The sequence below is a fragment of the Podarcis muralis genome, chromosome 12 (genome assembly GCF_964188315.1).
Source record: "Podarcis muralis chromosome 12, rPodMur119.hap1.1, whole genome shotgun sequence".
NCBI classification, from domain to species: Eukaryota; Metazoa; Chordata; class Lepidosauria; order Squamata; family Lacertidae; genus Podarcis; species Podarcis muralis.
Window position 1 is genome coordinate 3659171 of NC_135666.1, and position 16722 is coordinate 3675892.

A 16722-nucleotide genomic window follows, 5' to 3' on the forward strand; every position below is an offset into this window, starting at 1 on the left:
AGGTGTGCCTTTCTTGATAGCTCAGTCGGTAGAGCATGACACTCTTAATCTCAGGGTTGTGGGTTCGAGAAACACGCTGGGCAAAGAGATTCCTGCATTGCAGGAGGTTGGACTGGATAATAATAATAATAATAATAATAATAATAATAATAATAATAAATTTTATTTATACCTTGCCCTCCCGGCCAGTGCGGGGCTCAGGGCGGCTAACACCAATAAAATTTCAGTAAAAACATAATAAGGAAAAAGAAAGGAAAAACAATTTAAAATTTTAAAAGTTAAAATGCAGCCTCATTTTAAAAGTCAAAACCATAAGCGGAGGGAAACATAAAGGTCAGACTGAGTCCAAACCAAAGGCCAGGAGGAACAGCTCTGTCTTGCAGGCCCTGCGGAAAGATGTCAAGTTCTGCAGGGCCCTAGTCTCTTGTGACAGAGCGTTCCACCAGATCGGGGCCAGTACTGAAAAGGCCCTGGCCTTAGTTGAGACCAATCTAACCACCTTGCGACTTGGGACCTCCAAAGTGTTGTCATTTGTGGACCTTGAGGCTCTCCGTGGGGCATACTGGGAGGGGCGGTCCCGTAGGTATGTGGGTCCTAGACCACATAGGGCTTTAAAGGTCAAAACCAGCACCTTAAACCTGATCCTGTACTCCACCGGGAGCCAGTGCAGTTGGTAAAGCACTGGATGAATGTGATCCCGCGGCAAGGACCCCGTAAGGATGGCCCTTGTGGTCCCTTCCAACTCTACCGTCCTGTGATTCTGTGAGGTTGAACATGCATGCCTAGCAGGTGCTTCACCTGGCCCAGTAACCTGCTTCCAGTCATGGCCAGCCGTGTGCAGGTAGGCCTGAAGGCCAGCACCCCTTGCGTTTCCCCAACCTTTTAAAACCAGCCGTATCTGAGACACAAGATCTACCCACGCTGGAAGAGTGGCAGATGCAATTGATGGACTATATGGAACTGGCTGAAATGACTGGCAGAATCCGAGATTTGGGAGAAGAAACGGTGGAAGAGGACTGGAAAAAATTTAAGGACTATTTACAAAAATATTACAAGTTGTATGAATGTTAAAAACTGCACGATTTGGAAGTTTTAGCTCCAGCAATTAGATTTCTGAAACAGGAAATTAAGTTACAAATAAGAAAAGGTTGAAATTTAAAGTATTACTATGGTCGATTTAAGGTACAAGTAATTGACAAAAAGTATTTTAAATTTAAAAATATAATATTTGAAAAGTACAAAATAAGATGTGAAAAAAGGTCATAATTTGCTGACATTTTTATGGTAAAGAATGCATGGTAGGGGAGATGTGAGGAAGTCCGGTTGGTTATGTAAAAATGTTTTTGAAAATTGGATTTTTTCTTTTTTTCCTTCTTTGTTTCTTTTATCCTTTTTCTATGGCTTTAATATTTCTGTTTGTGTATTTGAAAATGTAATAAAATATTTTTTTTTAAAAAAAAAAAAAACCAGCCGTATCTGGAGGGCCGGAGGTTCCTGTAATAAACGCAAATCTGCCATTATTCCCTTATAGGGAAGACAAGAGCCCTTATAGAGTCCTTTGTAGGTTCTCCATCGGTCAGAGAAAATAACAGAGGCCAACCAGAGAATATTGAGAAGCAAAGCAGCTCATAAGCCTGATCTTTCTTGAACTGTTGCAACAGGGTGCTCCCCTCACACGCAGGAAAGGAGGACCCAGAACCCAGGTGTGTCCGCCCTTATATAGACATTTTAAATTGCCCGCCCTGGAGTCCAAGACCACCCCCAGAAACATCATACCTGCATCACTGAAAGGGCGGTCTACAACAGAAATCTGAGTGCGTTGTTTTTCTCCTGTCTGGCAGGTTACCTGTTAATGCTCACTTGACTGGATATCCTGGGGAGCCTGGATAGTCTTTTGTAATGACAAATACTTAGTTCCTGAGCCAGGTCACAGGCTCACCCTATTCATACACAGACATACCCTTAAGACAGGATTTATGAAGGAAAAGACAATGGGGAGGCTTTTCCATTTTCCTTTGACCTTGCAGAGAAAACATTTGGTCAGTTTGGGACATCTTATATATATATTTTAAGATATAAAAGACTTTAATTTTTATATAAAAGACCTTAATTTTTTTATTTCATTTTTAGTTCATTCCCCAGCTCCAATTGGGGCTGAATTGGCAGAGGATGTTGGGAGTTGCAGTGACAGTGGTAGTGTAGTGGTTAGAGTGTTGGACTAGGGCCTGGAAGAGACCAGGGTTCAAAGCCCAAATTGGGTCATGGAGCTCCCTGGGTGACCTTGAGGGCCAGTTACTGCCTCTCAGCGTGACCCACCTCACAGGGTTGTTGTGTAAATGAGGAAAGGGAAGGAAACATGAGCTCCTTGGAGAAAGAGGTGGGATCTAAATACAGAAAAGCCGGTGCTCCGCTCGTCTTCATAGCAAATGAAACAGAAGCCTTTGGGCTTCCCGGTCCTCTTTGTCATGTGCCAAATTTATGTCTACAATTTCCCCATTTGTTGTTGTTTAGTCGTTTAGTCGTGTCCGACTCTTCGTGACCCCCTGGACCAGAGCACGCCAGGCACCTCTGTCCTCCACTACCTCCCGCAGTTTGGTCAAACTCATGCTGGTAACCTCGAAAACACTATCCAACCATCTCATCCTCTGTCGTCCCCTTCTCCTTGTGCCCTCCATCTTTCCCAACATCAGGGTCTTCTCCAGGGAGTCTTCTCTTCTCATGAGGTGGCCAAAGGATTGGAGCCTCAGCTTCAGGATCTGTCCCTTCCAGTGAGCACTCAGGGCTGATTTCCTTCAGAATGGAGAGGTTGGATCTTCTTGCAGTCCATGGGACTCTCAAGAGTCTCCTCCAGCACCAGAATTCAAAAGCATCAATTATTCGGCGATCAGCCTTCTTTATGGTCCAGCTCTCACTTCCATACATCACTAAATTTCCCCACAGGTAAAGGGACCCCTGACCATTAGGTCCAGTCGTGGCCAACTCTGGGATTGGGGCGCTCATCTCGCTTTATTGGCCGAGGGAGCCGGCGGACAGCTTCCGGGTCATGTGGCCAGCATGACTAAGCCGCTTCTGGCGAACCAGAGCAGCGCATGGAAACGCCATTTACCTTCCCGCTGGAGCGGTACCTATTTATCTACTTGCACTTTGAGGTGCTTTCGAACTGCTAGGTTGGCAGGAGCAGGGACTGAGCAACGGGAGCTCACCCCGTTGCGGGGATTCGAACCGCCAACCTTCTGATCGGCAAGTCCTAGGCTCTGTGGTTTAACCCACAGCGCCACCTGCGTCCCTTACAGTATTTCCCCATACAGTACTGCAAAAAACATGCATCTATCATCGCCTTCTAACAGCTCATAGGGAAGACCACCCGCAAATATCCAGGCATTGCAGCGGGTTGGGCTAGATGACCCCTGGGGGTCCCTTCCAACGCTGTGATTCTATCCATGACATTCTTTTATCTACCAGCATTCAGCTGTCAGCGTTGCGAGTGGATTAATTCCCTGCCCGCCCGCTCCATTCTGCGACCTCGCGCCCGCCCGCGCCGCTTTCAAGCGGACGGCAGGCGGCGGCAGCGAGAGCGGAGCCGAGACCCAGGGGCGCATGCGCAACGCGCCTCTTTTGACAAGTCCACGGCAGAGGGCGGCGGAGGCCGACGAGCGCATGCGTACTGCGGCGGCCCTGCAGGCCTCTCGCGGGCGCGAAGCAGCGGCGCCTCTTTCGACCCTCGGCGGACGCCGTACTGAAGAGAGAGCGAGAGCGACGCGATGTTCGCCGAGCTGAACGAGCTGCTCGGAGCCTCCGTCGAGAAGCCGGAGCAGGTGAGGGGCCGCCGCCTGGAAGTCTCCGGCCTCCGTGGAGCGGTGGGCGGAGGGCTGGTGGGTTGTGTGGGGCTCCGGCTCCCAGGATGCAACGCGCGTGCGTGGTGTGGGAGCGAAGCATGCTGGGATTTGTAGTCATTCCCCCCCTTGGCCTTCCAGGCCTTTCCCCCCTAAAGTGAAGCCTCTTTCTGGAGCCCTGGAGACTTCCAGGTGCTTTGACTTCTAATGTATCTATCGCTTTTCTATATTAGTGTGCACAAGGTGGATTACAAGATAAAGAAACAGCAAAATAAGAGAGCAGTCTTCCCACACCTTATAGCAATCTGATTAAATACAAAAAAGTAATCATAAAAACATAACTTTGAAATAGGTGACATATCAAATAAGGTAACATTCAATAATTCCTTTGAATATAATAATACACTACAAAACCAACTCCCAGAATATCAGCAAATAATGATTAAACAGAAATTCACAATTACAATAATTACTGAAGTGTAATAATGGCAAGTCACAATGCATAAAATACCACAATACCTACAAAACCGTGTAACAGGGTCGAATTAGAAACAGAGGCACGCAATATATAAAATTATTATTTTTCATCCCTGATTTCTATCTATTCTTGTTAATATTAGTTAAATTTGTATACTGCATTGATATTAACATTATTATTATTACTATTATTATTATATATTTATTTGTTCTTCGATTTTTTCCCATGATAGGGACTCAAGGTGGGTATTGGATAAAAAACAGCTAGAAACACAGAGAGAAAAATAACCATTAAAAACAATTAAACATTGATGTAGTTAGAACTACAGTGGTACCTCGGGTTACATACGCTTCAGGTTACAGACTCCTCTAACCCAGAAATAATACCTCAGGTTAAGAACTTTGCTTCAGGATGAGAACAGAAATTGTGCTCCGGCGGCGCGGCAGCAGCAGGAGGCCCCATTAGCTAAAGTGGTGCTTCAGGTTAAGAACAGTTTCAGTTTAAGAACGGACCTCCGGAACGAATGAAGTACTTAATCCGAGGTACCACTGCATATATATCTACATATATACACACCCATATTTTTTTCCCTTCAAGCTGGTATAGGCAGCTCTCTCCCCACCCTCATTTAATCTCTGCCGTGACCCAGTGAGGTCATAATTCTTGGTTTCCAGACCCTTGGTCATCTTGATCGTCGCCCTCTGCACATGTTCTAGCATGTCAATATTATTTTGAAATTGGGGAACCCAGAACTGGATACAGGACTCCAGTGGTGTCCAGCCAAGGCAGAATAGAGCAATACTGTTACTTCCCTTGTTCTGGAGACTAGACCTCTGGTGATGCAGTCTAGAATTGCATTAGGTTTTTTTGCTGCTGCATCACACTATTGACTCGTGTGATCATTTCATTTTTATACCATCCCTATTTTTTTGTTTTCCAGGGCAAGCTGACCTTGCTATGTTCTGAGAAGACAGATGCCAGCTTCTTGCTTCACCATTTCCTTTCCTTCTATTTGAAAGGTACGCAGCAAAATCAACCTGGTGATTTAAAAAAACAAACCACCCCATATTTCTTACGTAAAACCAAACATGGGCAAAATGGGGTGCAAACGTCTTTAGAAGAACAGTAGCATGTGTGTATGTGATCTGTACACCTGTTTGAGGGGGAGAATTCTGAAATGTGCTCTTTTATATAGTTTTGTAAATGGTGGAATAAAACCGTCAACAAGATAGACCTGTGAATGTAAAAATTACCGTATTTTTTGCTCTATAAGACGTACCAGACCACAAGACGCACCTAGTTTTTGGAGGAGGAAAACAAGAAAAAAGATATTCTGAATCTCAGAAGCCCGAACAGCAAGAGGGATCGCTGCGCAGTGAAAGCAGCAATCCCTCTTGCTGTTCTGGCTTCTGGGATAGCTGCGCAGCCTGCATTTGCTCCATAAGACGCACACACATTTCCCCTTACTTTTTAGGAGGGAAAAAGTGAGTCTTATAGAGCAAAAAATACGGTAAATGAAAATAAACACAAAGCAGAGCAGCGGCCTGGAGGATTCAGCAGAGTGGATGAAATCTCTGCAGTCAGCCTGTTTATATTCTGTGCTGGAAGGACTGAATATATATATATATATATATATAGTCTTTTCCCTCTTCCAGAAAGCTGCGCAGTTAGTGTGAGAAGAGCCTCCTAGCAAATGCAGTGCTGCATCTGAGAAGACTGTGTCACTAGTTGGGACCCACCTAACTTCAGATAGAATCATCACAGAATTGTCAAGTTGGAAGGGACCCCGAGGGTCATCTAGTCCAACCCCCTGCAATGTAGGAACCACAACTAGAGAATCCCTGAGAGGTGGCCATCCAACGTCTGTTTCAAGACCTCCAGTGAAGGAGAGTCCTTTGCCTTCTTTCCACTGTCCATTTGGGCAAGTAAAGTCAAAAGACGCAGTGAATCTGGTTTTGTCATGTGCAACAGGATTTGCATCTTTCCTAGCAGGATGGGAAAGCCTTGGAAGGTGATGACGAAGATGACAATGGGAAAAGGCATTTTCAGAGCAACAGTCTGTTTGCTGCCGATTTTGTGCTGTAATTGCCAGCAAAACAATTTGTGTCCTTTTTCTCTTTCCAGCTGGCTGTAAAGTCTGTTTCGTGGCTCTTCTGCAGTCCTTCAGCCACTACAACTTAGTGGCCCAAAAGCTGGTAAGCGAGGCTGATTTTTTATTGTATTAATTAAAACATCTCAGTCCAGGCCTCCAGGGATGATCTACCTGGCTATTGGATCAGGCCGAGGGGGCCCAAAAGGGAAACTGTTAAGGGAAACACAACTGCTCTCCTGCTCACAATTACCAGCCATATACAGTGGTGCCTCGCAAGACGAAATTAATTCGTTCCGCGAGTTTTTTCGTCTTGCGATTTTTTCGTCTTGCGAAGCACGGTTTCGGAAAAGTTTTGGAAAAGCTTCAAAAATCACCAAAGTCTTCAAAAACCTCAAAAAAGGCTACCACACCGCGTGCAACTGCACCTCTTCAAGCAATGCACCCTGGGTATTAACGGTTTTAAGAAAAAGGAAACAAACTTGCAAGACGTTTCCGTCTTGCGAAGCAAGCCCATAGGGAAAATCGTCTTGCGAAGCAACTCAAAAAACCAAAAACCCTTTCGTCTTGCGAGTTTTTCGTCTTGCGAGGCATTCGTCTTGCGAGGTACCACTGTACAGAATTAAAATTAATACCAAGGCTGCTTCATCATCAGCATCTTAATCCAGCGGCTCTCAAACTTTTGCAGGCTGCTAACCCCTTGGTTCCATAAACTCATCCCCAGGGGCCCCTACCCTATAAAATAGCAGTTTACACAACCCACTAAGGACGATAACACAATTAAGTTCAGCAAATAGGATTGCACGAAAAGCATTTTCATGCATTCTTACGGAAACATAAGGGGCTTTATAGCACAATGTATTTCTATGCAACTGCTTAACAAACACACACAAACCTTCACCTACCACAGATGTACGGTTAAGGATTTAGAAGAAAATCAATAGCTGTTACCAACAATCTGCTATCTTGTGACAACTCAGAATCGTTGCAAATGGATGTGACCTAAGGAAATAGCGATAAGAGCAGTGGAACTTGAAATGCAGAGTGTGGAAGGTGTTTTGCTTGAGGCTTTAAGCTGGTCAATCATAGAAAAGCAATCAATGCGCTTGGAGAAGACCACCTCCAGCCCCCCCCCCGCCTCTTAAAGGTAAAGGGACCCCTGACCATTAGGTCCAGTCGTGGCCGACTCTGGGGTTGCGGCGCTCATCTCGCTTTATTGGCCGAGGGAGCCGGCGTACAGCATGTGGCCAGCATGACTAAGCCGCTTCTGGCAAACCAGAGCAGCACATGGAAACACCGTTTACCTTCCCACCAGAGTGGTACCTATTTATCTACTTGCAGTTTGACGTGCTTTTGACCTGCTAGGTTGGCAGGAGCAGGGACCGAGCAACGGGAGCTCACCCCGTCGTGGGGATCCGAACCACCGACCTTCCCATCGGCAAGCCCTAGGCTCTGTGGTTTAACCCACAGCGCCACCTGCGTCCCTAAGGGGCTTTATAGCACAATGTATTTCTGTACAACTGCTTAACAAACACACACACACACACACACACACACACACACCCCTTTCACCTACGACAGATGTATGGTTAAGGATTTAGGAGAAAATCAATATCAACAACTCAGAATCGTTGCAAATAAATGTGACCTAAGGAAATAGCGATAAGAGCAGCGGAACTTGAAATGCAGAGGGTGGAAGGTGTTTTGCTTGAGGCTTTAAGCTGGTCAATCCTAGAAAAGCGATCAATGCACTTGGAGAAGACCACCTCCAGCCGCCCGCCCCCCCGCTGCCCCCTTGCCTCTTAAAGGTAAAGGGACCCCTGAGCATTAGGTTCAGTCGTGGCCGACCCTGGGGTTGTGGCGCTCATCTCGCTTTATTGACCGAGGGATCCGGCGTACAGCTTCCGGGTCATGTGGCCAGCATGACTAAGCCGCTTCTGGCAAACCAGAGCAGCGCACGGAAACGTCGTTTACCTTCCCGCCGGTGTGGTACCTATTTATCTACTTGCAGTTTGACGTGCTTTCAAACTGCTAGGTTGGCAGGAGCAGGGACCGAGCAACGGGAGCTCACCCCGTCGCGGGGATTCGAACCGCCAACCTTCTGATCGGCAAGCCCTAGGCTCTGTGGTTTAACCCACAGAGCCACCCACGTCCCCCCTTGCCTCTTAGCACACCCTTAAGTAATCCCCCTGCCCCCTGCAGGGCAGGTATCACCCACTTTGGGAAGCAGTCAGCTAGAGCATTGCTCAGTCGTGTCTCCAACTAAGCACCATCTATGAAGACGCTTCTTATCAGGAAAGACCATTTCCTTCATTTTGGTATAATTTATGACCAAATAAATTAAGTACATAAGAAAGAGCCTGGTGGCTGGATCAGGCCAGAGGGGGCCCGTCTACTCCAACATCCTGTTTCTGGTGACTCTTCAACACACAGGAACTGGTGCAGAGGTTTCTCACAATCGAGGGCGATTGTGTGTGTGTGCTGTCTCTCCCAAGGATTTCCATAGCTGTCTGCGTTGATAAACAATGAAAGGGACTTGAAATTGGGTTGTGAGGGACTCCTGGGCCAGCTTCCATGTTGAACGGGAGATGATGAATGTTCCTTCTTGTTGGTTTTGGCAGGCAGGCCGCCCTAGCCAAAAACCCGCAGGAGAGACGTTCAAATGTGCCTGGCACCTGCTTGCAAAATTGCAATGCTTGCATTTCTCCACCTGCAAATATTGCTTTTCAGGGAGTCAGCTTGGCTGCGGCCAAAGAACGAGGCCAGCTTGTGTTCTTGGAAGGGCTGAAAACCTCAAATGACATATTGTTTGGCCAGGAGCAGCAGCAAGAACTGACGGGTGAAGCCAGCCCTTTCCAGTTCCTCAGGTAACTTGCATCGCTGCCCTAACCAGATCTACTCAGAAGTAAGTCTGACTGAAGTAGGGTTAGGATTGCAGCCTAACTCCTTAAAAAAAAGGAGTGGAAATGTTTTGATGAATATATGGAAAAATATTGCTCAAAAAAATATAACGCTAATATGCCTAGATTAAAACGCGAAGTACTGGATGGAAGAAAAATTAGCAAGGAAAGATAATAAGAACATATAGATGATTTGAGAAGACTGTAGAATGCAAAGATTATTGTAAATTTTATAATGCCAAGTCAAGTAACCTTTATTGGAATCACAGAAGAACATTCAGAATACATTCAGAATGGATAGGCCAGTGCGATCTCGTTGCCACCCCAACGGCACAGTCACCCGCCAAAGGGCAGAAGAGCAATCTGCCTCATCTCTGTGGGTTTCCATCAAGGGCAGGATCCTGTAACATACTTTGGCGACAAAAAATCAGATAGAGGAACTTAGCTACTGTCTTGGTGAACTCCTGGTCTCTCCCTTGTAATGAGAAGCGCATGACCTCCATCTCTGGTTTCCATGTTGGAATGCATAGATGGTCTAAAAATTGTTGGCAGAGATCATCATACATATTACATTTAAGGGCCGTGTGAGCTGGAGTTTCCACCAGGTGGGCATCGCATGGGCAGAGCCTATCTCCTTTTGCCAAACCCACAAACCTACCCCAAAGGAGGTTAGAAGGATTAGAATTGAACCTAGCCAGCAAGAAGGCCCTTCTTCCTTGCAGATTAAACAAAAATTGTAAATAATTAAGGTTAAATTCCTGCGCCCAAGAGAGTCGAAAATAAAGAGGGGAGCATGTTTTTTTCGCAGCTGAGATTAGTTCCTGGCCATCTATGTCCCACAGCCTAGTTTTTAACATGGTCTCGGCGACTGGGAAAGCCACAGCGCCCAGGAGATCCTCTGAAAGCCCAAGTTGCCGTATCTTTGTGCAAAACAGTTGTAGCCCTGGGGAAGGGAAGGAGTCAGGCAGAACTTCGCTGAGTAAGGTATCTTTGTCTGCTAAAAAATTGTATAATGTGGAAGAAATCGAGTGGGGGCAGAGGGAAGTGGGAGGAAGGAGAAAAGAATAATATGATGGATTGAGGAAATATAAATGTAAATGTATGGGGGGATGGGGAGGAAATGTGTTGGCTTTGGTACATTTGTATTGTAATGTAATATGTGAAAACCAATAAATAACTGTTGCCAAAGAAAAGGAAAAAACCCTGGATTGCAGCCTAAGCCTTTGATAGTATATTTCATTGAGTGGGGAGAAGTTTCCTGGCACCTGTTACATAGGTATGTGTTTGGAGGTAATGTCTCTTGCTTGCGGTGGGATGTTGTGGATGTTGTAGATGTGATCTTCCAGGGGCTTAGACCTCTCCTCTCCTCCGTCTGTCCCTGGCAGTGGTGACGGCTCAAACCTGAAAGCCCTTTATGAGTTTGTCTGCAGCGCCTTGAGTCCTGTCGCTGGTGGAGACTCGTGGAAATGCCCTGTTCTGCTCGTGGACAACCTTGGCATCTTGCTGGGCCTGGGTGTGAGACTGACGGACATTCTCGACTTCATCCATTACTGCAGAGTCACGGTGAACGCTCAGCTTAAGGTACCGTGATTGCTGCGCAGTTGCTTTCCCTTTTGACAGGTGCCTGCCCTGAAACGAGTGGCTGTTGTCACTCCAGCGTCGGCAGGGCTTGGAAGGAAATCCTGTTCCTTTTGCAGCCCTTTCTTGGGCTTTCAAGAAGTGTTTCCAAAGTGCTTAATACAGGCACCACCGAGCCCTCCGCACGTTCTCCTTGTGTGCAACCACGTACATGTGCGGCGCCAAGAAGTAGGTGAATACAGTGGTACCTCGGTTTAAGGACAGTCCTGTTTACAAACTATTCAGTTTACGAACTCCGCAAAACTGGAAATAGTGTCCCAGTTTTTGGGACACAGGTGGCGCTGTGGTCTAAACCACTGAGCCTGTTGGGCTTGCCGATCAGAAGGTCGGCGGTTCGAATCCCCATGATGGGATGAGCTTCTGTCGCACGGTCCCTACTCCTGCCAACCTAGCAGTTCGAAAGCATTCCAGTGCAAGTAGATAAATAGGTATGGCTGTGGTGGGAAGGTAAATGGCGTTTCCATGCGCTGCTCTGGTTTCGGTGTTCCTTTGCACCAGAAGCGGCTTAGTCATGCTGGCCACATGACCCGGAAAAACGGTCTGCGGACAAACGCCGGCTCCCTTGGCCTGTAAAGCAAGATGAGCACCGCAACCCCAGAGTCGTCTGCGACTGAACTTAACTACCAGGGGTCCTTTACCTTTTCTTTTTTTTTTTTGAGAACTTTACCTCAGTCTGAGAACATAATCTGAACAGTGGAAGGGCACTGGCGGCCGCAAGCCTCATTAGGGAACGCGCGCCTCAGTTTAAGAAGGGTTTCGGTTTAAGAACGGACTTCCGGAATGGATTAAGTTCGTAAACTTAGGTACCACTGTAAATAATTGCATTCAAACCCAGGAATGGTGGGAGAGAGCTGGAGAGTCCTCGTGACTCATGAAGAGACCCTCTCTGGAGCCTGAAGAGGACGTATATTTAGCTTTTTAAAATTTTACCTGTGCTGTTTTAATTTGCTGGAGGCCCCATTAGCTAAAGTGGCACCTCAGGTTAAGAACCGTTTCATGTTAAGAACGGACCTCCAGAACGAATTAGGTTCTTAACCCGAGGTACCACTGTAGCTGCCTTGAGTCCTGGTCTGGGGGGAAAGGTGGGGTATATATAAATAGAATAGTAATCTGCCTCTTAGCTTCAAAAATTCAAAATTCAACATAAACAAAAAAATTTATTTCCAGTAGCACCTTAAAGACCAACTAAGTTAGTTCTTGGTATGAGCTTTCGTGTGCATGCACACTTCTTCAGATACTCAGTGTGCATGCACACGAAAGCTCATACCAAGAACTAACTTAGTTGGTCTTTAAGGTGCTACTCGAAAGAATTTTTTTTTGTTTTGACTATGGCAGACCAACACGGCTACCTATCTAACTAAAATTCAACATGGTGCAGATACTACGTAGTTGGAGACTGGGGGCGGGTGTCTTATCTGCGCCTCCTGATCTAAAATTGGAGCTGAAACTGTTGTGGTGCTTCCTGGCTCTCAGGGGAACTTGGTTGTGATGCTGCACAGCAGCGCTGACTCGGAGGACGAGGAGAACGAGCTGCTTGTGAAGGCTGTCCGTCACCAGAGCAATCGGATCCTATGGGCAGAAGGACTGGCGACTGGCTACTGCAAGGATGTTCATGGGCAGGTGAGTGTGTTGAAGCAAATATGAAGGTGAAAGGCCTGCAAACACCACCTTCATCGTCAAGATAACCCCATGATTAATTGGTTGTTGTTGCAGCAATGAGCTCATCTATGTTTCGATTCCCTTGCTTTGATGTAGACTCTTGAGTAGAGCTGGGCGACATCTGGTTTTCAACATCGCCATGTATCACCAGTTAAACATTGTGATATACTGATCTATCACAGTGTCTGAAATAAGGATGGAGCTCTGTAAAGGCTTTGGCTGGCTTCACAGTTTCCCCCACATTGTGGTTTTTGCAGAGCACACAAACACACATCATGATTCGTGATAGATTGCCAGGTCAAAACTTACGAAACCAATCGCAATATGAACTTCAAACCGGTTTTGGACCATATAGCGATACATCGCCCAGCCCTAGCTCTGAGCCTAGAAAGGGGAGCTATCGCTAAGATTTGGGTTTTTCTCACCTATGCCCTCATCTGGGCAGTGGAGCAATGGGAGGTCCTGGCCAAAGTGGCCTAGGCTGCTTTGTGTATAAATAATGTTCGCTTGGGTGTGGACAAGCCATCTCCTCCTGCCATGTCCGTCCGGCGTCTGTAGAGGCTGGGAGATCTGGCAGACTGATTTGCTGCAAGCGAACACCTTTCTTTTAATAAAGCGCTAGAACTGATCGCTGTGTCGTTTTTGACATCGTTCTTTGGTATCCCTGAACCCCACCACTTGGGCAGGTGGATGAGGACGGTGAGTTGTTTTGTATACACACACACACACACACACACACACACACACACACACTTTCTTCTTCTGGTTGCTGATTTGCTACCAGGAGAAGTTCCAGATGTTACTATTAGTATAAAAGGTAAAGGTAAAGGGACCCCTGACCATTAGGTCCAGTCGTGACCGACTCTGGGGTTGCAGCGCTCATCTCGCTTTACTGACCGAGGGAGCCAGCGTACAGCTTCCGGGTCATGTGGCCAGCATGACTAAGCCGCCTCTGGCGAACCAGAGCAACGCACGGAAACGCTGTTTACCTTCCCGCTGGAGCGGTACCTATTTATCTACTTGCACTTTGACGTGCTTTCGAACTGCTAGGTTGGCAGGAGCAGGGACTGAGCAACAGGAGCTTACCCTGTCGCAGGGATTTGAACCGCCGACCTTCTGATCAGCAAGTCCTAGGCTCTGTGGTTTAACCCACAGCGCCACCCGCGTCCCTTCCACTATTGGTGTACAAAGTCCTGAAAAAACGGGACCAGTTTGCCTACAAGATCATCTTAACCCATATACAGTGGTACCTTTGGTTGCGAATGGGATCTGTTCCGGAGGCCCGTTCGCAACATGAAAGGAACGCAACCTGCGTCTGCGCGTGTGTGGGTTGCAATGCACTGCTTCTGTGCATGCACGTGACGGCATTTTGCGCGTCTGTGCATGTGCAAGCGGCGAGACCCGGAAGTAACATGAAGCAAACGTAACATGAGGTATGACTATATACTCCCAGATTGACTGCTTCAGTTGGCAGAATTGGCGCTGTTACAGCAGCTACATAACACCCAATTCACATTTGTAAGAAATCAGCTGTTTAGTGTGGCAGCACCTACACTTCGGAACTTCCTGCCTATTGACCTCAGGCAGGTGTTTTCACGGTACTCTTTTCAGTGCCTGCTAAAAATGTTCTTGTTTAGACTACTTTACCCAGATGTTCAGAAAGCTGCCGTGAGTTTTTACCTGTCCTTAGTCTATTGTTATTTCAACTTTCTGAAAGTTTTAAATTATTGTTGCTTCCTGTTGATAATTTCATTCCTTTTATTGTTATTGGTTTTTTTTTTGTAAACTGCTCTGATGTTTCTTTTTTACAAATCAAGCGGTATATAAATGTTATGAAATAAATCAATACAATAATTCTCAAGCACCCACATCCTCTTGGCCACCTCATTTTTTTCTGGAGCTCATGTCTGCCTCTTGCAGCATTACCTGCCCAACAAACTTTGGGGGAAGGTTGCTTTCAACGCTGGGAGAAAGCGCATAGCTCCAGTGGGATCTGCTGCAATGTTTTTTAAAATCTTTTTTTTAATGGCTTTTATTGTATGACTTTATATTTTTATTCCTGGAGACTGCTTCGGCATTTACAGGTGAAACTCGAAAAATTTGAATATCGTGGGAAAGTTCATTTATTTCAGTAATTCAACATAAAAGGTGCAACTAATATATGAGATAGACTCATGACATGCAAAGCGAGATATGTCAAGCCTTTATTTGTTATAATTGTGACGATCATGGCATGGTACAGCTGATGAAAACCCCAGATTAACAATCTCAGAAAATTAGACTATTGGGAAGAGGTGCAGTAGCTATTCAATCCATAACACCTGCAGTGGGTTCTTGAGCCTTTAAATGGTCTCTCAGTCTGGTTCAGTAGGAGGCACAATCATGGGGAAGGCTGCTGACCTGACAGTTGTGCAGAAAGCCATCACTGAGTTTTCATTTGGGTTTTCATCCCCTGTACGCCATGATCATCACAATGATGACAGATAAAGGCTTGACATATCTCGCTTTGCGTGTCATGAGTCTATCTCATATATTAGTTTCACCTTTTATGTTGAATTACTGAAATAAATGAACTTTTCCACGATATTCTAATTTTCCGAGTTTCACCTGTACGTTTAGTGATCTAGCAGAACACATTTTTTAATATAGTGGTACCTTGGGTTAAGAACTTAATTCATTCTGGAGGACTATTCTGAACCTGAAGCACCACTTTAGCTAATGGGGCCTCCCCCTGCCACCAATTTCTGTTCTCATCCTGAAGCAAAGTTCTTAACCCGAGGTACTATTTCTGGGTTAGCCGAGTCTGTAACCTGAAGCGTATGTAACCTGAAGCATATGTAACCCGAGGTACCACTGTATATAAAAAAAAAATAAATAAACGCCCTCTCTCCCCCGCCCCCCAATTTTTCATTTCTTTCCTCCAGTTATCGATCATCCAGCGGAGCTCGTGGGAGAGGAAAGCGGAGCGGGACCTCCTGCGCATTTACCAGTACAAGATCCAGGACAGGAACGTCGTGTTTTTTGCCCGCGGGATGTCGGCGGCTGTGCTGTGACTTTCTGAGGGTTGGGGGAAGCTTGGTTCAGGGGCGATGGAGAAGGAGTGGCTCTGTCCTCAGGAAGATCTCGATGCATCGAGAGAGGGACAGAAGGATTCTCCCATGCAGAGGTGGCTTTTGCAGTGACGGTTCAGTCACTGGGGTGTTCTGTTGGGGTTTGATCCGGGGCAGAACAGGGCACTGGCTTCCCACCACCGCTGCAGTCCTCTGTCTGATCTTGAATTTGTTCTGAGCTGCTCTGTGGACAATGTCGAAAACAAGGAAAAGACTGAAACCAGCCCTGCGGTAGTTTGGGGCCTGTCACTAAAAAAACCTGGTGTCTCAGTAGGTTCGCCGGCTCTTGAGCAGGTGTCGAAAGACAGCAAGGCAGGTCAGGAGGCCGAGGCGACTGAAAACGCTCCGTGTTCAGTTGTGTACAGGTGCTGCGCCCATCTTTGCAGTCTGTCAGGTCGCCCAAGATACGAACACAACCCAGCCTTCAAGTATGCAGCGGACGAAAGGCAGGAAATGACTTGCGTGCAGATGAGATAACTCAGGGAAGTGAGCCAAGCCGCACAGTCTGATTAAAGGGGCACCAGAATACCCCTTATAGTTAAGGCAGGGAGCTCAAAGTGACTTTCTGCAAGGATCACCATCAATTTCCCCATGGGTAACTTGGTCATGCGACCAAGTCACTGTAATCTGACCTGTACATCAGAAGTCAGGGGAAACAGAAGTTTGGGAAAAACAGCCTTGCAAGCTACATTAGGAGCCTTGCAGGGGCCCAATGTGGGCCCCAGCTGGCGGTTCCCAACCCCTGGCTTAAGAAAGACAGGACCAGCACAACAAGGGACACCTCTGCTCATCCCAGGCACTCCATTCTTCTCATCTGGATTCGGGCCTGAAAGCATGGAGAATCTCTGACGCTGCCCAACATCGTTTCTGATTGTGGGGCGCATCTGTTAAGGCTTCCACCTTAACCCAGCGGAATTGTGAGACAGCCTTAACCTCTGGCCTTAAACCAGCAGGGTTTTTGACAGCTGAATAAACACGGAATTCAAGACCAGTTGCAGATTTTGTGCTTGTTTGA

At 46.6% G+C, this 16722-nt stretch overlaps 1 protein-coding gene across 2 annotated transcripts; it reads left to right on the plus strand.

The window, feature by feature from the left end:
* The first annotated feature begins 3672 nt into the window (after positions 1-3672).
* On the plus strand, positions 3673-16698 carry ELP6 (elongator acetyltransferase complex subunit 6). 2 transcript variants are annotated; one of them, XM_077936631.1, is made up of 7 exons: positions 3673-3815; positions 5252-5330; positions 6436-6506; positions 9131-9267; positions 10686-10881; positions 12412-12558; positions 15522-16698. In XM_077936631.1, the coding sequence occupies exons 1-7, from the start codon at positions 3762-3764 to the stop codon at positions 15648-15650; spliced, it is 813 nt and encodes a 270-aa protein (XP_077792757.1). In that variant the 5' UTR covers positions 3673-3761; the 3' UTR covers positions 15651-16698. The 2 variants fall into 2 exon arrangements, with proteins under 2 accessions (XP_077792757.1, XP_077792758.1); XM_077936632.1 differs by lacking the exon at positions 12412-12558.
* Positions 16699-16722: the final 24 nt, after the last annotated feature.